At 35.7% G+C, this 22,779-nt stretch overlaps 1 protein-coding gene across 3 annotated transcripts in view; it reads right to left on the bottom strand.

Moving 5' to 3' along the window:
- LOC149086608 (cell adhesion molecule Dscam1-like) overlaps positions 1-22,779 on the bottom strand; it is a 171,459-nt gene that overhangs the window by 48,056 nt on the left and 100,624 nt on the right. For all 3 annotated transcript variants that reach the window (XM_089230988.1, XM_089230989.1, XM_089230990.1), the window contains exons 6-8: positions 13,939-14,211; positions 6,716-7,123; positions 1,836-1,997 (exon numbers count right to left, since the gene is read on the bottom strand). In XM_089230988.1, coding sequence (XP_089087114.1) covers positions 1,836-1,997; positions 6,716-7,123; positions 13,939-14,211 — 843 coding nt within the window. The remainder of the gene's footprint in view (positions 1-1,835; positions 1,998-6,715; positions 7,124-13,938; positions 14,212-22,779) is intronic.

Genomic DNA, 22,779 nt, shown 5'->3' with positions numbered 1-22,779 from the left:
TGTCTTTATTTTCACCAGAAATAGCCACGCTAAAGTTCTCTGCTCTTCCATTCCTGAATACTATGTTTTTGGTTTTTGAATACTCGCTGTAAACAAAACTCGATAAGAATCATCCATAATAACCATGAGCAGCACATTAACCGTAACAAAAGACTAAAGATGTCGTGAAAACAAGTGGCAGCGACGTATACCGTTCGGGGAAGGGGGTAAGGTCGAGCGACGAAAATTTCGGCAAGAAAAGTGAGTAGAAAAATTCTAAACTTTTCCGTATCATTATTATTATTTGGTGCTATTCCTGCATTTACACGTGAAAAAAGAGTTAATCTGCTTCTTCTGGATTTTATTAAACGTTAATTTGTTCTATATAAATTGAAGAAAAAATTAAAAATCCCCAAGTTTTTGAGAGCCATGGTTAATATACGGTATTTTAAAATTATACGTTGCTTTCATAATATTCTTTGGATTTTTTTTAAAAAATAAATTTCAGCTGAGGGAAGGGAAATATTGCAGAAACATATCACTGTTTTTTGAAATTTTTAGTGTTACTTACGGCACATCAATGAAGAGTAAGGGACACGCTGATAGAAGATAATTATTTTTTTCAAATTTTAAAACACTTTCTAATCAAAAAACAAAACAAATGATTTCAAAAACCTCACTTTAATTTCTGAAAGTATCGACAATGGTTTTCTTTTTAATTCTATAATTATTACTAATTTAACTGTGCAATTACGTTACACGTAAAAAATATTTTTCTCAGTGAGATTGGCGAGAATCGGCCATACCTTACCGAGGCCGCGCATCGATACATTGGTTAAGAGGCTTTCGTTCCCATAGCAACTAGTGATGCGGTTCCCTCGTAGCTTCCCTTTCACTGCAAAGTTAACCTGAAACGGACTATAGAAGTTAGTGACGTCATGATGCCAAAGGAGGAATGTAAAGATGTCACGCGAATCGTCGCGATTATTCTAGAAGACTTCTTTTTCTTACATAAGTGACACCAATAGAACGGACTATATCCAGTTGTTGAAATTGTATCGGGAAGACGAGACCTTATTTTTTTGTCGATCGCAGTCTATTCGTAGGTCGCGTTCCATCAAGATCTGTGCTTGGAAATATGTGTAATAATGGCTTTTTTTCTTAATTCCTCAACCACCTTGTTGGGAATTTTGTCTTTTGTGACCTTGTATTTGCATTTGTATAAATAGCTATTCTGTGAAATAAATCTGCTACGTCCTGCATTTTTTTTCATCATCTGCTCATTCCAAGAACTTGTGATAGGCATTACCCAGAGCAATGCATTTCTGGCCCGCTGACTGAAAAAATTGTGCACACCCCCTGGTATACATGCTCTTATATAAGCTTCCATTTTTAAGCAATGCATTCAAAGCAAGATAATTATAAATACTAGTGAGATAATTAAAAAGAAATAAAGAGAAGGGTTTAACATGCATAAATTAAATGAATTTTTTAGACGATGGGGAATAGGACATACGCTTACGCTCGAGGTCATTAACTTATTAGAATTCCAACAATAACTATATTACGTCCAAAATATTCCTACACGTAGGTTAGGTTTTTTTGCATAGAGAAACAATGCGGTTTTTTCTCCCTCTCTCCTTAATAGTGTTACGGAGAATGTGGCAGCGGAACAGAATGAAGAGAGAAATTTAATAAAAATTTCTGCCTCGATGACAGTGGCAGTTATGACTAAGCACAAGTTATTAATTCAGTGAAAACCATCGTCAGCTGATGATACTAAACATCGCTGAAGTAGAAGGAGTTGTGAAAGGAGGGGGGAGGATATTGGAAGTGAAATATTTCTCTTTTCTTACCCAGGACTTTAATATAAACGTCAGAGGAGGCCTTGTCACCTTCTCGGTTTTCGGCTTGGCAGCGATAGTTGCCTTCATCTTCTCGACTGTCTAAGCCTTGTATGAAGAGAGTCCCGTTGGCGAATATTTTCTGTCTCCTGCCAAGAGGCAGCTGCTTTTTGCCTACGGATGAAATTCCAAGAGGAACGTTGAAAGCGAGAAAAAAAAATGTTTCCATAATGTAAGAATAAAAAAGCAGACACACTTTTCAGAATTTGAATATGATCACTGTGAGGAACAAGTTTTTCTAGAAAAAACAACTTATGATAAGTAAGCTGATATCTCGGGTAAACCAATGAAATGAGCTTTGGAATATATTTTGTAATCCATGAATAGGGAAAAAACTTGTTATCTGGAGATAAAAATATTTCAATATAAATGAATTATATTCTGGCATACACACAAATTTTATTAATAAGACAAGAAAGAAAAACTATTGAAATGAAGAAGACAATGAATGAAACATCTGAAAGAAATGTTTTAAATGATGGACGGCCTCACTCACTTACTCAGTAATCATCAACGGAAGAGGCAAATACGCGGAATTATACGTGTAATATAATACACGGAAGTACAAAAATTCCTAAACTATACCCTACCAAGGTTGCCGTCTTCAGATGAAAAATATAACCACGATAACGTTGACCGGAGATCCTACTTAGGTTGGTTACGAAATATTAACTCCCAGCTGCTCACCGGAAAAAAAACCGTCTGTTCACATCAAACGCCGCGGTCAAAATGAAGCTGAAACGTATGTTTGTACGTAGCTCTTCAAATTAAAATTTCATGAAGCGAGATTTTTCCACAATGTAAAGTCCAAGGCTAACTCAAATTTCTTCGAAAGCACTTGAATTCGAGCCTTCAAAAAATATACCAGTTTATGGAAATTAATAAACGACATCGATGCAGTGCCATGGTTTATGAGCGGGAATTTTAAGCGAATTAGAATAGACCAGTCAAATAGCTCCATTTCGCAAGCAACGAATCAGAACGTTATACTGGATTTATATGCAGGTTCTCATCTTCCATCTGGCTCCGACATTCTTCATGAAAATACGTTTTTTTTTCTTCTGCTGAGTAACCTTGAATTAAGATTTGGTAACCAAACCAATTGGGTTCATCATTAATATATTTTGTCGCATCACTGTGATTTTCTGCACAAAAGGGCCAATTAGACTAGGATCTACAATTTTTTGACAATTGCGAACGGCATAATTTTTTATACGCATCGCGAGGTTGGTGCGCTAACCCCTAGGTGTGGAACTCCATGCGGTAGCAATATTTTTCTGTGGTCATGTCGCCTTTTCTGTTGTACTCCTGTGGCAAGAAATTTTCTGACAAGGCTGATTATCTTATTATCCTGATTCCCCCCCCCCCCCAGCTCATGTGGGATCCCCGGTCAGCGTTACAGTGATTACATTTTTTCTCTGAGGACGGCAACCTTAGTATGTCGAACTGCTTCAAAAATTTCGCATTTTTCTGTACATTTATCTTTTTTTGTGATTTATGATCATTATTGGGTAAACTTTATTTACTCTTCCATCGATCTTCACTTATTTCTGGATTTAATTTTCACGTTCGATGTGTACGACCTCTCCATCAGGATGAAATCAAATGCTAATTTCGCTCTTTGAATTGATTTAAGTATTGCTGAAATTCACATACGTTGGATTTCATGGACGGATATAATCACTTGTACTCGATTTTCTGTGTGGACTGCTTAGTTATTAGTCGTTGAATTTCAGTAATGTTCGACGCTTAAGCTGATTCACTGTCGCAAACTAATCCGAGCTTTAAAATATGAGAGATAATATGCGGTTTACGATTTATCTACATTAATTATAGGAGTATCAATCCATAGCAAGTTGTTAGTAGTATTCGCGAATGATGGTTACGTTTATTTATAAACCTATCTATAAACATAGATTTGTAAGTGAACATATACGTATGAAATGAAAAAATACTATATTGTGTATTTTTTATTCAGGTTGTAGTTTCTTTTTAGATTTTTTCTCCTTCACGAAAGGAATTTTGTTATCTTTCTGTATCCAAGGCAAGAGTTTTCCAGGAAAAACTCGGGGCAACATAACAGCTTTTTTCGACCCTCTCGTATTCCTATAAATATACCATCGACCTCATTTTTTTTGTGAAAAGGGAAATCCAGTTAACCCTGTAGTGCTTCTTCTTACTTTTTTGGCCCTTTCTTTATGGATATGGCCGATTCTTTATCATTTTCGGGCACAGTGTACCCCGGTTGACGATACATCAAATAATCTGCGATCCACCTATTTATCCGTACTTCAAGGACTCTAATCCGATACGTGAAAGTCTGGAGTTTTACGAGTAAGAGGATTCTTCGTCCATTCAACAAGAAATATAGGAATGACAAGAAGAAAAAATCGGGTTTTTTTTGTTGTTTTAATCTTGGAAAATGATGGCACATATTTTCATTTCCAGATAATTCTGCACTGCGATTGTTCGCTTTTCACTAAATGTAGTACTTTGGACATAACTTTACGTAGTGGTTGTCTATAATGCACGCATAACTAGTCTATTACACAGGGTGTTCCTAAATTAACAATTGCATTTGAAAGATGAAGAAAATAAGAACGGGTAGAGATAGAAATGCACAATTTTCTGCATTTCTGTGTGTGAGTATGGGGTAAATATTACACTTTCAGTGATGCAGAATAGCACAGCAGTCTGGACAAATCAAAATACCATATTTTCAAAGTATATGCTATTTGCAGATGATGCCTAACATGATGTAATCTCAGAACAAAATTCGCAGAAACCCGTCAAATGTCATAGCTAGGACAATTTTAAAATTGGTTACAAAGTTCGTTAACAGATGACTCTGCAGTCTGTGACCATTAAATATTGTACTCTGAGACGTCACTGGTTTTTTGCAGGTTTTGTCCCGAGATTGCACCACGTTGCTGTTGTTGCAGATTATGCTAAGTTTGAAAATTTAGGGTGGACGAGAAATCCTTCATCAATAACAAATCAAATGATTAACATAAAAGGGTGCGCACACACACACACACACACGCACGCACACACAAAGTCTGCATTAAAATACTGATCATGTGTTCAAACCAATATCAATATTGTGAATTATCAAATATAAGTATTATAGACGCATTCAGTGTAAATGATAACTTTCAGATAGGACTGGTCAAATTAATCAAACACGGGTAAATACAGGCAGAACGAGAGGTTCCGGACACATTTCGAAAATTAATAGCAAATGAATGAATGATATGGAAAGATGGGGTTTGCACAAAAATACTGCACTCTTATCATAGCCTACAGTTTTTTTTTTGATAAATTGAAAAAAGTTCGAATTTCACTCACAGATGGCACTGTAGAAGGAAAACTTTGACATAACATGAAATGAAAACAAACAGCGCATAGTTAATTTTATGACAATTACTATGTAACTACCATATTTCAACATGAGCACCCTTTCGCCCCGTTTGGATGCCACCTCATTTTGTTCCATTGGACATAACTTTTTTTTAAATTCTGAAATTATTTTTTCATTAAATATGGATTTTCATTAATTCTAAAGTCATTTTCCTACTAAACATGAATTTTTCATTAATTTTGAGAAATTATTTTCCATCAAAGTTGAATTTTCATAAATTATGATTGCTTTCTTAAAAAATCCCAAATCAAGTCCTTCGAAATCATATTACCCCCCTGTGGACCCACGTTGAAAACCACGGCTTTACCCCATGATAAGCATTTAGTTTATTGAAAACCACACTTTTTTTATGTCAATCGATTGATTTGTTATTAATTTTCAAAAGGTATCCAGAATTTCTCATCAACTTTGTGTATTTTCAAAATATGTATGGTATTTTGGTTGGGAAATTGTATCTGTTACAAAAATTTTGACGAATTTTGAAATTTCATCTGATCGAAAATTTAGGGTTTTTCGCAATTATAACGCAGCCATTGTGCAGTTCTATTACTTCACGTTCCTTATATTATCATTTTTTTCGAATGGGCTCGTCAATTTTGGGACACCGTGTATATGAGTTGTTTTCTATATTGTATGCATGCTTTGTTTTAATGTACGTGGTATTTTTATCATAAGCAAAAACTTGATTCGTGTAGTTCCGACGTGAGAAACTCCCCCCCCCCCTCCCACCCCGGTGATTTGTTGTTTTTCGTAAGAATGTTGCGCAGGTAATTCACCAGTTTTAAAGGAACGATGATTTCGAGGTAATTTGTCCTTTATCATTTACAGCAAGTAAATAGTTTGTGAAATCATCATTGAAATGATATATAAGTGTTTATTTTTTTTTGTCTTCTTCTTCATTAGTGTTGACACGTAAAACACGTGATAGTGCAAGTGGATTTTTTTTCACTATAAGTATGTACATTTTTCTACTTTTCTTGCAATAATACTGATATTGCAGTAAAGCCGAATAATTCTTCGCATATATATTAGGAATACTTTTCAGCACTTTACGTCGGGCGTAATTGGCTGACTGTTTCTGGAGGAGTGAAATGCGTCGTTTCGCGCTCTGATTTTCTCTTTTTTTTCCTTCCCTTCAAACCGGAGCATGCAGACGACTGAATAGTTGATGCCAGAGACTCTCTGAGCTCAAGCCAGGAAAACAAACGCGTATCGTGGTTATGTAATCCGTTTCTGCCAACGCGAAAATGTCCCATTCGGATCTCTCACGTCGCGAAAAAAACCAAATCCTAGGAAAACCCGGCTTTAGATGCGGTATTACAGCTATGTTTTATATCAGTTGTCACATCGAGATTTGACTAAAATCACTGGAAATTATAGAAATTTCTGTGAAATTTTGTTTGTCACTCACCTTTTTTCCAACGTACTGTATGAATGGGATAACCGGAAATCGGGCAATGAATCACGAGCGTATCACCGGCGACAACGGTCTTGTTATCCATGGATCTTATTGTTGGTGGTCCTCGTACGTGCACCATTGCCGAAAACGAGTCTTCTCCGTATTCATTGGCTGCCTTGCACTCGTAGTTCCCGCCGTCGATGACTTCGACTCTGGTTAAATTGACGAAGCTGATGACACTTCCTTCGCTGCTGACGTAGTCACCGACTCGTATGCGAGACGTATCGTGCACAGCATGGCCGTACGAGTACCAAGTGATCTGCGGCAGAGGGTTGCCAACAGTCGAGCAACGCAGTGAGACTGTATCTCCTGGGTTGACTATTAATTCGTCAAACTTGCTTGTGAGACGAGGTGGGTCGGCTGCACGAGTAGACGAATATGTTATGCATCATATAAACTGACGTAAAGAGTAAAACACTTAATGGACTCAAGCAATGGTTAGAATTAAAATGTATTTGTTACGGTAAATGTAATAAATCGGTTATATACTATATATATTATACGGCCATTATGCATACTTACCAATCGTCTTGGTAAGTTTGATAAAAAATTATCACTTAGACCGGCGAATATGTATAGTACCCAAGCGTCGTTGGAATATTTAATAAATATTGAAAACATTATCACTTTAGCAGTGATTATGCATAATTACCAAGTGTCGTTGGTGAATTTTATAAACACTTGAAATTTATCGCCTTTATATCTGATTACGCACAATACACTAGAGTATTAGCAGCGGTTCTCAACCGGTGCTCCGCGGAGAGCTTGGGGCTCCGTGTGCACTTCCCAGAGGCTCCGCAGCAACTCGAGGAAAGTAAAATAAATTAGTAAATTTTATTAATAAATAAAAAAAGAGGTCTGAAGTTATATACCATCATATAAGTTATATACTAAAAAGAACTCCTCGAGACAAACGGGGCTCCGCCATACAAATTATACGTTGGAAAGAGCTCCACGAGTCAGAATAGGTTGAGAACCGCTGCTCTAGTGCAACAGGTGAATTTGAAAAATATGAAAAAATTCCAAATCGGTTCAGTATTTCTGTGATGAATATAGTCGGATCACGATGTAATGATACAATACATGTTTGAATTATCATGTATAGTACGTATATCATCTAGTACCATTTATTATGTTTACCAACGACGCAACGCTTTGGTATTATGCATAACAACCGGTCAAAGTGATTAATTTAAAGAAATGTATCAAATTTACCAACAACGCTTGGGTACTATGCATAATCAATGGTAAAAGTGATAAATTTAGGGAAATTTATGAAACTTACCAAAATGCTTGGTAAGCATGCATAATAAACGGTTGTTATAATAGCATTTATGACATTTATCGTAACATATACCTTAACAGGTAAATGTGATAAATCCGGTTATTATGCATAATAAACAGGTAGTTATGCATAACAAATCAATTAGTATGCATAATACCGGTTATAATGCGTAATCATGTATAATTTGGATAATGTTGACACATGTTCCTAAATTTATCATTTTCACCGGCAATTACGCATAATACCCAATCGTCGTTAATGAATATTATAAATCGTACTGAATTCATGACTTTGCCGGTTATTATGCAAAATCGACATTTCGTATTGTTAAATATGTTAAATCGGTACCATTGTATAACCACCAGAAACAGTGATTTTTTTTTTTATCATGTATCAAATTTTCCAACGGCGCTTGCGTATAATGCATAACCATCGGTAAAAGCGATAAATTTATCAAACTTACTGAAATGATTGGTGATTATGCATTATAACAGGATATTATGTATAATCACGGGCCATTTTGGTAAGTTTAGTAAATTTTTCACTTTACCGGTGATTATGCATTGCACCCAAGTATGGTATCGTTTGTAAGTTTGATAAATTTCGCTAAATTAGTCACTTTTACCGGTGATTATACAATAGCGTCCAAGCGTCTCATCGTTGCTAAACGTGGTAAATCGTACTATATGATATACTATATATGATACTTCATACATATATTGTATCAATATTGTTACAATCGTAAAATTTGTTATCATTATGTACGACTATATTCATCGCACATGATGAATGTGCCTTATAACTCATTTATAATAGTTTTTCATATTCATCCAATTCACCAATTACGCTAGGGGGTATTATGCATAACCATTAATGACGGCGATAAATTTCAAGTATTTATCAAATTTTCCAACGACGCTTGCGTGTTATGTAAAATCGCTGGTAAAAGTTATAAATATATCAAAGTTACCTAGACGATTGGTAGGTATGCGTATTAACCGATTTATCACATTTACCGGGACATATCCATTTATAGCGTTACTTACAAAAACCCAAAGTGAACAATTTAATTTTACTACAGCAACGGAAAAGTGTTTGAAATAACGCGCATCTTATGAGAAAATATCATATCATTTACTATTTTTCTGTATGGATGCCTTATAAGGTACTGTTACCCAAAGAAAAACTGCCCAGTACTGATTTGGTACATAGCTTAAAATATATCTCATAGAGCTAAAACTTTGATGCCAATTAAATCATCTCTTGCCAATGTCGAATAATGGGCAGTGAAAAGAATAAGCGGTGGCGTCAGACATACTTGGGATAGCCAACATAAAATACTGCTCCGCAAATAAGTCTTTGATAAATATCGATAGGAAAAAGAATAGATGGAGGCAAAGTCATTTCCAATATGAAAGGCTCCCAAATTTCACCGCTCTCTAGAAGCTGCTGTTGACTTTTGAAAAATTAAGTTCGGATGGCTCTGAGATAAATCACGGTCCCAGGATCGTTACTCAATGTAACAGAACATTTTGCCAGGACTACACCTTCCTACCGCCGCTCGGGTCCCGTCTACCCTTACCATTCCACCTTATACTCCATTTTTTTTTTCATTTCTCTTGAGTGCTAGGCTTCTAGAAGCCGTTTGTCCGAGACTTTACTCTTTCATAAAATAAATAAAAACTGAAATCAAGAAGGGATTTTTTGTCTTCTAAATTTTTACTACACAGGGTGTCCTGTAAGTAGCCTGTCATCAACTATCCGTCTTAGAGGTACGATTTCAATTTCAAAAATTCTCAACAGGCGTTCAAAAAATTACCCTGTACTAGTTTTGAGAGGGAAAATACAGTGTGTAACAAAATGAAAAGTTTGAATTTTTATAGGGTGCTCTGACGCCTTGCCTCTCTGCTCTAACTTCCAAAAAAGAAGTGGTTGTCCTGTCTCTCCTGACACCAACAAAAAATATCCCATGTTTCTAAGTGCAAAATTCGCAGAGATATTCAAATTCGAAAAACGGAGAAAATTTCGGAGGAAAAAAAAACAGCGTTAATTGCGGGTGAAACGGGTTTTCCGCATTTGACGCTGTTCTTTCCCAAATTTCCTCTGTTTTTCGAATTTGAATATCTCCATGAATGCTTCACTTATGAAGATGGTAATTTTTTTGTTGGCATCAGGAGAGGCAGTGATTTTATAATTGGGTTTTTGAGGAAAGGGGACAGTATAAAAATTTGGATTTTTCAGTTTGTTACACACTGTATTTTCACTCTCAAAAATGGTACAGGGTTAATTTTATAACGAATGTTGAGCATTTCTCAAAGTGAAACCATATCTCTACGACGGGCGGTTGATGAGATGAAGGACATGGTAGCACTTACAGGACACCCTGTATACATGTGCATTGCATATAGTTATGCAGGAAATAAAAATAATCAGACTCGTGTTTTGCCATTACAGTCACATGCATTCTTATGAATGTGCAACAGGTGCGGTGACAATCAGCCCCGAGTTTTGGGAGGCCTTCGCATTTACAGTAATAATATGTTTTTCCCATAAATTCTGAACTTTCATAAATTCTTGAAATCTGAATTTTCATATAATGAAACAGTTTTGGAATTTTCTGCATTTTCACCTAGAAAAGGATTAACAACAGGATAACTCACGAATCATTTTTTTTTCATAAATTCTGAATCTCCACCAAATCTGGAATATATTTTCCATCATTTTTGGAATTCTGTTTTTTCATCTATTCTCGAAAGCTGCATATTAATCAACTTTGAAAATCTGAATTTTCATCTAGAAAGAAATAATTCTGAAATTTTTCGCATTTTTATCTAGAAAGTATTTCTTCCTTCAATTCTGAATTTCCACCAATTCTGGAATTGTTTCTTTGATAAAGTCTGGATTTTCTCTCATCAATTGGGGAATTCTTTCTCTTTCATTTAATCTGAATTTTCATATTCGGTGGAATTATCACTATCAATTATTTTTCTTATTTTCCTTCCACGAATTCCCAATTTTCATTGGTTATCAATTTCTTTCATTAGGACCTTCGAATAATTGGAAATATTTCTTTCGTTGATTTAAAAAAAAATTCTGATCGAAATTTAATTTTTTCTCTCTCGTTAATTTATATTTAAATGCGTCCTATACATTTCGTAATAATGTATGAACTTGGATGCCGATTTCCCTCTCAAATATAACATCGAGGCTAAGGTCCCTTTCCGGAAAGTATTAAGATGCCTCTGGTCCCGCTATTATTAACGTACACTCTAATAAGTTTTATCTATTAAATTGCAAAGTAAAAGAAAAATTTCCGGAGTTTAATAATTCATTAAGCGAATCCATGAGCAATGAAGATACATGTTTCTCCAATTCGTTTCGGATTTTCAGATTCATTTTCAAAGAAAGCATGTTTTGAGAGAAATGTCGTTGAAAATCACGTATTTGCATACGCTCAATAGTGAAAATTAAATTTCTATGAAACTCACAAGTCGTGGGGTATGCATGAAATTCTTGCGATAGCGTTCTTTTGGCAAAACTCAGGATTCGACCCCAACAAATTCTAACAAACATGTACTATCGCTGGTGTATTTCGTCATTTCAATAAGTAATCTTGTCATACAATATGAACATGCATATTCAATCCAGCATACGTGTATATTTCTGTTCGAGCGGCGAGGATAGCGTCGGGGAGGGTTATATAGGAGTTGCGTTTGTAGAACAAATTGCGAAAATTCCAGTATTGTGTGAACAGCGGGTACTCATTTGCATCTGCATGGTGATCCCGGAATATCTGCGGTATAATATTTTTCCCGTTTCGTCAATTTCGTTTCCGATCATTATATCGGAACTAAAGCAACGAGGTCCATGAAAGTGATTCCGGTTGTTGTTCAAACAAATACATCATGATGATTCAGTTTTGCAATAGACTGCTATCCTATGTAATTTTTGCATATTCCATAATTTTCTGTGAAGTATTATTTCATTGTACTCTGTTTCTCTGCCATCTCAGACCTTTTTAATGAAAGGCGTATGTGTGCCGTGGCACAGGGTGTCGCATAAATCTATAAATAGTTTAAAAATTCATAAAAATTGAAGGAATTTGTATACTTGGATGTGGTTTGCGAAAAGGTATTCGCACAAAAGGGGATTTTTTTTCTTCTGGACCATAAAAATATTATTTCAAATTTGTGTCGATGGAGATATACGAAAGGAAATCACAGAATAATATGGGGAGACAAATCCTTCAATTGCTTCTGCGTCCGAAACGTTCATAAAATTTCAGCCGGTGATTTGTGGCGGCGCATAGCTCTTCATATTCGACATTGTGTAAAGTGTGAAATAAGAAGAAAACTACAATAAGTTAAAAGAAAAATATAAATTTAATGATAATAATAAATAGTTATCATGTAAATTATTTGGCAGATCATTTTAGTTAAAATCAAATGCAAAAAAAAAACCAATGTTCTTTTAAATTATTAGTTAGTTCAAAACAATTTATCTAACCTGGTACATTTAAGTACCGTCAGCTTATAAACGGTTAAACAACGTCACTAATAGCGCTATATCCATCAATGTCAGCATTACAGTGAAAGCCTTATGGAAGAGCCAGTAACAGGAAAATTCAGAAATGAGCTGTTAATTGTATACCCTGCATTCCATAGGACTCCGATTTGCATTTCCCAATGATTTGCTTTCGCACAGCATCCTCTGTTTGTAAAATTTTGAACTACACTTTTCTTCTGAACCATAATAAAAATCCTTTTTCATGAGAATAACTTTTTTGCAAACCGCCTTCAAATACAGCTGACACCACTTATCAGAATCACAGAAAATGTTTTGATTTGAGTATTGTTATCACTTTCGTAGGGAACGAACCAATACCATAAACATGGAAAAAAAAATTCAGGACTTCGGATACGGCTATCAACCTTTTTCCTGTCGAAAACTTTTCGCGCATTCTGAAGCTAAAGTTTAACCATACTTTAATTTTTTCCCCTGTAAGTTATCGTTATCAGGTGGCAAGACCATATAGGAAGCAAGAATGTGTTTCCCCCTACCCCCTTCCTTGTTGACTATAACATTTCCGTACTTAATGTTGTAATCAGTCCGTAAAATCCACTGCGATTCATGTGCTTGTGGACCTGCTTTTTGCAATGGCCGCTTAAAGGCAAATGTGCAACAAAAAAACCGCTTTCTTTCAGTTCTTGATCAGTTTCTTTCAGTTGACGGGATTCGAATTTATTTTTCTCGAGAGACTTTCTCAAGGGATTTATGGAACGTATGGTGTACATTATAAAAAATATCTTAATTTGCAATATACATTTAGTGGTTTCATTCTAACGTCTCCCATGTGTGTTTAACAAAAATGCAAAATTTTATTTTTTAAGAAAAAAAAAGACGTGCCGTTTTAGAATGAATAAAAAGAATGCAATGATTGAACATTTTACAACCAATTACGTGGCAAAGAAAAAAAGGTTTCCGTTTTACCAATATCCGTTTACCATACATCCTGTTTAACCAAACGAGATGTATGGTGGCCGTGCTTGCGAATGGGACTTTTTCGTATATATAAGTATTATTCGGTTATTGTTTTCAGAAAAACTGAGTCCGATGTGATCACATTAACTGCATTGGACTGTATACCGATTCCTTGCATTTTCAAACTATCTACAGATTTATGGAACACCCTGTATTTATCATGCATTGAAGAGATACCAGAGATATGTCGGACAGAAATGAAAACCCTTCCATTACGTTAGGTACACATGGATAATCTGTCAATAATCATAGTTAGATGGTTATCCTTTCAAAATTATCATTCGACCAGAATGTTCTGATCATTTTGGGTGACCGGGAGATTGATTAATTATCGGAGCGTTGTACTCACACGCAATCACAAGTTGTGAACTGCCCTGCGCCGAGTCCTCCTCGTTGCGAGCGAAGCACTGGTACATTCCGCTGTCCTCCTTAAGAACAGAGCTTATGTGAAGCACCGTTTGGCCTATAAGGATTACCCTTCGAGATGTCGTGTCGATTCGCACCTGATTCTTGCGCCACTCCACCGAGGTTACAGGAAAACCCTTTATCGTGCAATTTATGGTCGCGGCATAACCCGTGCTCACCTCTTGCGTTTGCGGCCACATCGACACTCGTATTGGAGCTGGAACAGAACAAAAAGAGAAACAAATGTACAAAATGTGCGTAGCAACGGAAACGAAATACTGTTCTCCCAATAATTTGATGACCGGTCACATTGCATTAAATAACATGTATAAAAATCTCAAGAAATAGAAAAATAGTTCTGGCTTTAAAATCAAGTCATGTGAATCAGGTATATTAAAGAAGAAATTAGAAACATTAGAACATTTAGTCATTAACCAATATAATTCATTAGGATATATTTTGATGAACAATCCTGATAAAACGATGGGATTGCAATATAAGCTGTCTCAAACTCTTTGCACAGCCTGCATTACAATATCTTTGCAACCATTGATTTTCGACGCATACTTTCTGTTACAAAATATTTTCAAATAACGTGCAGTTACTTAAAATCTCGAAATTTATTTGTGAGAGGTAAAGAAATAAAAGGGTAAAGGGATTTATATATATAATTTTTGTGATTGTGTTTTTAATTGGGTTGCTGTATTTTTGAAATATATGACATCCATACTTGTTATGGGCATCTTTTTCTCAGCAACCTCGTTGGGCATTTGCCTGTTGTGGCGTTGTATTTGTATTTATGTATAAATTAACTTTTTTTAAGACAGTCTCCGTCAGCTAAAAGTTCGGAATATTCAAATACATACCCGCTCTGAAAAACCATTTGCAAAAAATTTCGTATTTTTAAATGCAAACAATTATCGAGATAATAAATATATGAAATCACTATGTTTTGACAACTTATTACTATTTGGCAAGTTTTCATTGGCTCAAGGTGCCATTTTTAAGGACTGTACACAAAAGAATGAACTCAAACATTTCATTTTTTCATTCACAATAAATAGAAATTACGTTTCTTGACTATATAATTTTGACAATTACATAATTTCACATCTTTGAACTTTATTGACATTTCGTCATTTGGGAGCCACGCCCTCAACCATTGTAAACAAATGCAGAAAACTCCAATGTCAGATATCTCTACTGCATTTAAAACTAAGCAAATTTTTGTAATTGACATCTCAGAGCCGCATTTAAACTTCGCTAATTAGAAGTCTCAGTACACAGAGTCTACATAAAAAGTTGATTTTTCATTTTTTTTATGTACATGACCCGTTGGAAAGTTTTAAGATATTTTAAATAACCGCACGTCGTTTGAAAACTTTCGTAATTGAAAATATGTTTCTAAAGTCAACCGGTTGCAGAGATATACCTTGCATAAACAATTTGGAACGGGCTGCGTATTGAGCCATCGTAAAGGCTGAAAATAATATAAGTGTAATTTTCTATTATATAGTGGTAGTTCTGGCATGTATTTTCTCCTCATTTTTTAATAATATATTTTCGAATGGCCGAGTATGCTATTTTGCATGTTCCCAATCCTAGTATTATGTATTTCTCACATTACAGTATTAAAATTGTTTATATTAGTCTAGTTCAAAGATTTAATATATAAAATATAATATACTACGGGATGAAAGCGATGCTATTTTCTCAACCAACACCACATCAAAGAAAGAGAACGGGGTTTGATTCCCATAGAGACAACCAAACAACTATTGACCAATCACAGCTGCAGTGGAGACACTAATACTGTTGTTTCTGTTTCCAAACTTGTCACAGTATTAATATCCAGAAATTCTCTTTCTTTGATGTGTCGTGGGCTGAGAAAACAACATCGTTCTCTACTGTCTCTACTTGAGGGTCTGTTACTGAGCTAAGAAAGACCCACTAAGTTCACCTGATTTCAAAATTGCACATATTTTTGAAATTGGAAACACAGAATGTATGGGTCAGTAAAATGCGAATATAAGGGGTGGGGGGAGAAATGTCTGTTTTATGAAAAATGTTATTAATAGTAGATTTCACATATAGAATCAGTTTGAAATCGGATGGCACTTCTTTAATCACCCTGCATATACCAAAATCAAAGAGCACACACACGTCTCGCTACACTAACATTTCGTATGCGGGAAGTCAAATTACATGAAGAAACAAAATGAATAATCTCATATAATATTTTAAAAAAGTAATGAATATCGTTAAAAGTCAATATCGTCTAAATAACCAAAACAAGCGTCACGAATAGTGCTTTCGGGACAGCAATATTTACTGGCCAAAAAATCGGAACGTCCCGGAAAACTGAGACATATGGTCACTCTATGTAAGAGGAGTCGTCGATGAAATTCTTGTGAAACGGAAGCGGGGGGTAACGCTTCAAAAAGTATGGAATCTAAAGTAATCGAGTCGAGGCCGTCGGAAGAAAACTGTCGACACGTGTATGCAGGAGTACTGAACGCAGTTTTATCGATTAAACACTTGATATATACTTATTATTGATACATTAACACTATGCATCAAATAGCAAATACGCAATATGAAATATATTAACTACGCACAAAACATTCTGGCCAGTAATGGTACACGAAGACATAAAAAAGCTCGCATCACGATCATCGCACATATACGAGTAGGCATACTTAATATCAAGTAAAAAGTGGCGGCATCTAAGACAATATATAACAATACTAGAAATGATTGGTACATACAAATACAGTGTGTACATAAATGAATATCCCAAATTTGCAGGGCTATTGAAAGAAAACTAAACTAAGTACAAACTTGTTGTTCGTCGAAAATCAAAAGTAACAGTTGAAAGTTCATGAAGATTGGGACAGATGGCGGCACGAGGCCGTCAGACTGAACGCTGCCAGTGTAACGTACGTGATTCATTCCTTGCTAAAAGATGTTTACCGCACAACAGAAAGCATTCTGTGTGATTGAATTTTCGAAAAGTGACTCAGTTACGACTGTACAACGGGCATTTCGTCATGAATACGGAATTGCTCCAACCGATCGATGGAGTTGGGTTCCGGAAATTTCGTGGTGAAGGGTGCATTTGCAAAGGTAAAATCTCCGGTCGCCCACGTGTGAGTGAAAAAAATGTTGAACGTGTTCGAAACGCTTTAGTTAACAGTCCGAGTAAATCAACTCGACGTGCCAGCCAAGAACTGCAAATTCCTGTTATGACGGTATGAAAATTGTTGCGGAGGAGATTAGCATTCAAACCATACAAGTTGCAGCTAGAAATGAATTACCTTTTGGGTTAGATAATACAATTGAAAGCCGACGTAGATGAACCCCAAATTGCAAAGAACCACGACTGTACGCGTTTCGGAACTATATGAAGTTCCTTCAATAGTTCCGAATTTGTAATGAAAGAATAAATAAAAAGGTAGTAACCAGATAATAAAATCCATATATTCTGGAGGCTTTTAACTCTCACATTACGTTCTGTACATTACTTTATAAAATTCGGTGCATTAGTGCTGTGTAGCCATAAACCTTCAAAATTTGTCTACCTGCCCAATGATTTTAACTAGGACTTATTTTTGGATTAGGATTTCTATTAGGAGCATCCTAAAAAAATCCATCGTTTGTAATAATATGCTAACAATACAATAATGTAATTATATGCAAATGTTGTTCTTCAATGTGAAATAATTATTGTAAGCCCAGGGGCACCAAATTGCTGCTCGCGAGATGATAATGGGTTTCCCTGAGGTAGGATGTAATTTTGTTTTTACTTTGAGAAAACAAATGCTCCCTCCGCGGAATCTCCTATTCGCTATACACGGGTTCGTAACTCATTCTGAAAAATCCAGCTAGGGCTTTTATTTAAGTTAAGTCTTATTTTCGGGGAAACACGGTAGCAGTTCCGAACACTTTAGAATGATGCATACTAATTATCTCTATTATATTTTCTATGGTTTTCATAAAAGAACGTGTGGTGCACGAGCAATTGACAAACCGTGTTTCAGTAATGGCATAAAAAGTGACTTAAAATATCTACTATTTATTTTTAATATTGTTGAATAGTTCAAAATTTCGCGTTTTTCGGAAATGTCAATGGGAGAAAAATTGCGAAAAAAAACAACAACAAAAAAAAAAAAAACCGTGCAGGCAGGTGCAAAAAAAAGTACCCGAAAAACTGTTTTTATTCCTGTTCTTTTTTTAACAGTCACGCGTATGCTCCCGTGGGATGAAAGGACCACCAATAAGGAGGTCATTCATTACGTGAAAAGCGCCGTAAGATTGATGATGTGATCAAGCGTGGCTTTAAGTGTTCTTCTCTTTCCTTTCGAAGGCCTGATATATAGATACGCAATCGATCACCCCTGAACTCTTCAATTCATCCCAATCCACCGCTTTACTGTGGCGAAATCGCAAGAAAAGACGAGGGGGAAAAAATAACAGAGTTGATTTAATTGCCGTATCGATGAGCGATAATCAATTATCGGGACTCGATTTTCAAACCATGTTTGCATAACGGAAAATGCACTTGATGACCTAAAGATTGGACGATATCGATCCCACCAGCTATGCCTGGAAAATTATAACCATCTACTTAATTACTTCAATTATTCTCTGGACGAGATTTATTTAGCGATATAAATAAAGAGACGAAAAAAAATCTAATTTATGCGGAAAATTTTCGGAAAGTTCAACGAGGAAATCGAACGATTTGAGGAAGCGAAGAAGTAAAAGAAATCGAGACGTAGACTGCTGTTGCTCTTCACTTTTTTTCTCTTCTTTATGGTACTTGTGCGAAAATGGAACCGCCCTTCTTATTTATTTACACCCCTCACAGCACTAATATTTATCTCATGTATGCTGTTAAATATGCATCATGAAAGCAATACAGTCAATCTAGGTTAAACGACACCTCGGTTATAACGCGAATAATTTGTCGTTAAGGCCGATTCCCATAGAGCAGCTGTTGCCAAATGGGGTTGACTGGAGCCTCAGGAAATCCACGACCCCATTGTAGAATCATAGAAGAAATTAATGTTAAGCTGAAAAAAAAAATACATAAATAAATTCATAAAGAAAAGTTTTTAATTAAATTTACTCTCAAAAGCACAACTGCAACGTTGGTAGACGTAAGCTTCAGTCCCACGAAAGTGGGCTGGAGCACTCTTAGTAAGATAATTAAAGCTAATAAAAGTCTAAAGATAATAAAGTCTTTGTTGAACATAACCGCAAAAACCACAGCCGGCGTGAAGCAATCCCTACTTGTTCGGTTATTCACAAAGGAAGACGCTCGTTCCGCTGCCTTTATATTGAAAGCCATAAAAATTATTGCTTCCCCGAGGCCCGAGACGACCGCGAATCCTGACAAAGACTTTTATTATCTTTAACTTTAATTATCTTACCAATAGTGCTCCAGCCCACTCTCGTGGGACCCCCGCATAAGACAAACGTTGTACTCGTGGCGACAGCTCTCGATAGCAGTATGAAACGTTGTTTTAGTTCTTTTACAGCCCAGTAGATCGCATTGCTATCGCATCGTATTTACTTGATTTGGATAAAATGTCCTTCATTGTCCTGATATATGGCCGTAATTCCTGATGCTATAAATGGGGGAGGGAGGAGGGATATCAATATTCCTGAGGGGGTGCGACTAAGATAGTGAGGTTCCATGACCCGAAGATTTCCTGGGGGCTCAGGACTAAAAGCAAAAGAGCACACAGATGGAAAATAAATTATAAATATATACCAACAGCATCAACAATACATATTTTAGACGTGCATTCTCCAGCATGTAACGTTTTACGCGTGACTCTCATTTTTCACCACTGCTGTCGTTTAGGAGAAACCTTCTCCTCTTTAAGACTGTCAGCCGTCATTAATAAGGGGAATATTGTTTTGTATTTTTTTTTCGAAAAATATTCAAAATCACTGGGAAATTCGAACTGATCATTAAAAAAAATGAATTTTTTTCTTATATTCGCTCGCCAATACATATCTATGTAGCTACGTGATTCAAGCATCAAAATTCAATTTTACTTCTTCAAATTTTGTTAAAGAGAGAAAATACTCAAATTTAAAGTACATTTTTTTAATAGAGTTATATCCCTGTTTTTCATTTAAAAAAATATCCGTCTTTTTACAAAACCGTCTTCAAATTTTAGAGTGTACGTGAAATTACTCTTCCAAATAACTCTTTCGGAAAAAAACAGATTCATAGAAAGCTACGAGTATCACTCCTGGGAACGAGATTGCTCGCTATATTTCATCCGTGCATTGGTTATGTTTTAAAATTTCGTATTTCAGTTGAACGAATTCCTCAGAATTACTTCAGAACCTCCTTCGAACTTACCATCAAGAGTAAAAAATAAAACCCCATCTCGTTTTTATCACAAATTTGGGTGCTAAAGGTGTGCTTTTGCTTCTCTGTGAACATGAAACTACGCTGGGGGTGATGCAAACTAGCTTTTATTATATTCATGAAAAATACGGTGAAATAGCCACTTTATGATAGCATCTGATCACGAATTTCATACCAGTATCTTGAAAAATCAGCATTCTTGATTATAATGACACTCTTACACGGTCCCTTGAATGGCATTATTAGGGACTGGAAGTTCGGTCAAGATGTCATAAATGTCCTTCTTTGCCTATTTTCACTTTTTTTTGTTATAAAAATGTCTTTTTTTGAATTTTTCATGCAGTAAATGCCTATTTCGACGTTCTTTTATGTTCATTTCTGAACTTCAGAGCCCATATTCTGTAAAACTTCGATATTTTTAACATTGAGAAATTCTTTTTCTTCTTAAAATTCCCAATTCTTAGTAATCCTTAGTATAAATTGCTATCAGCAAGACTTCTCCCCTTCACCACACTTTTGGCTCCATTTGAATGTAAATAGGCATAAGTGCCTGTGAGGCCGGTATTACACTATAAAAGTTTGATAAAAGTCCTATTATAAAACTTGAAAAATGCAGCCAATAAGGTCAACGGTTGCATTTTCTAGAATGTAACCAATAACTTTACTGGTTAGATTTTTCAAGTTTTATAAAATGGATTTTATCAAACTTTTATAGTGTAATACCAGCCTAAGACAAGGAAATTGGTGTTTAGCATATAGTAGTAACAAATACTTCTCATCTCTGCTATACGCACATTTTTTGCTCTTTGAGCTAATATTTTTTGTTTTGCTTTGAGAAATTGAGAGGAATTAGAAGGAACACTGACTGATGTGAATTAACGATACTTTTTATAATGCATGGTACATTCCATAGATTCCCTTGCGAAAGTCTTCCAGCCGAGGAACTGTAAATGTGGTCAGCTGAAAGAATCTGAACCTAAACTGAAGAAAAGGAACTGTTTTTGTTCTACATTGAACATGCCTTCGCTACAGGAAAGTCATTGCAAAAGCACGCTGCGAGTGCATGAAATTACGGCTCGATTATGCCATTGGGAACTGAATACGGAAATTTTTATCAACAAGGGAGCTTTCTAATCTCCAACATAATCTTGTGGGTTTGATGACGATAACTTAGTGAGAAAAATGAGTTTGGTTCAACCTTAGCTTCAAAATGTGCAGAAAGGGGGAAAAAAAACCATCCTACGAAAAAATTTATAACAGAAACCGAAATATTGATAAGTATAAACGATTTTCCCATGTTATGACATCACTCCGATCCGTACCTAGCGAAAATGGTAAAAATACCTGAATGACGATATTATCCATAGTTCTAATAAGTGGCGTTTACTGCATATTGACCGTTCTTATCTGTGTTTTAACCGAGTAAAACTACAATTATGAGAAGTATTTGACTTTGAAGAACTTTCTTCCATTGGTTAAAGTTTAACTGAAACAAAATGTAAAGAAACAGAAAAAGAAATTGATCGTGAACGTAGAAAATTCATAATTCTAAAAGTACACAAATCATTATTATCTACTAACCAACCAATCAAGCGAATGTACGAGAAAACGACGGAATCAGATAAGAAGCGAATTCTAAGAGAGTTTACAGGCAACGAGAGAGGGAAAAAAAGGATGGAGTATTCGACTGGGAAAATATTGGAGAATATATGTACTCCCGCGTCAGAGCTTATTACGAAATTAAGATGAATAGATGAGTCGATTATATTAACCGAGGAAGAAACTCATCACAAAATGCAGAACGACTTTGATTGATGGTCGCTTCCTCCATTTAATCTTACGGCATGCAACGAGATAGTTGCAGGAATTGCCAGAGCCATTAACTTTGATCTCGTCTACTTCTTTTCTTTGGACTCGGTAATTTGATTACTTTTGAGAAGAGCTACCGCTGCTGCTGCACTCGAAAACGGATAGATAACCGTAAGTCTTGTTAATGCAACATTGGATGATTCGAGGCGATCACCCGCTGCTACCCGGTTGAATAAATAACTTCGAGATAACTCGCTTTCCGATTTACCGTCAACCCTGACCACAGAACAAAGACTTTTTCAGGACAGGGAGTTCAAACATTCATGTGGTAGAGACCGGATCAATCTCAAAGACATCTACATAATTTGATATTCGATAACATCACCTGATTATACTCGACACACTAGCGCACGCTGATGGAATCAACCTGTTACGGCAAGTAAACGTTTACTAGTCTCAATCCCAGCTGTTAGGATGTTGATAAATATCATCCGCATATTATTGCATATAGATGTGGTGGCCAGATCATGATCAACAACTGAGGAATCGGGACAGATATTGGAATTCATGGATAAATACAAGAAC

The sequence above is a fragment of the Pholcus phalangioides genome, unplaced genomic scaffold (genome assembly GCF_987345545.1).
Source record: "Pholcus phalangioides strain wild (caught in Gottingen) unplaced genomic scaffold, Ppha-v1.0 ptg000004l_1, whole genome shotgun sequence".
Lineage (NCBI taxonomy): Eukaryota > Metazoa > Arthropoda > Arachnida > Araneae > Pholcidae > Pholcus > Pholcus phalangioides.
Note: the sequence above shows the minus strand (reverse complement) of the source record. Positions and strands in the feature narration are given on the sequence as shown.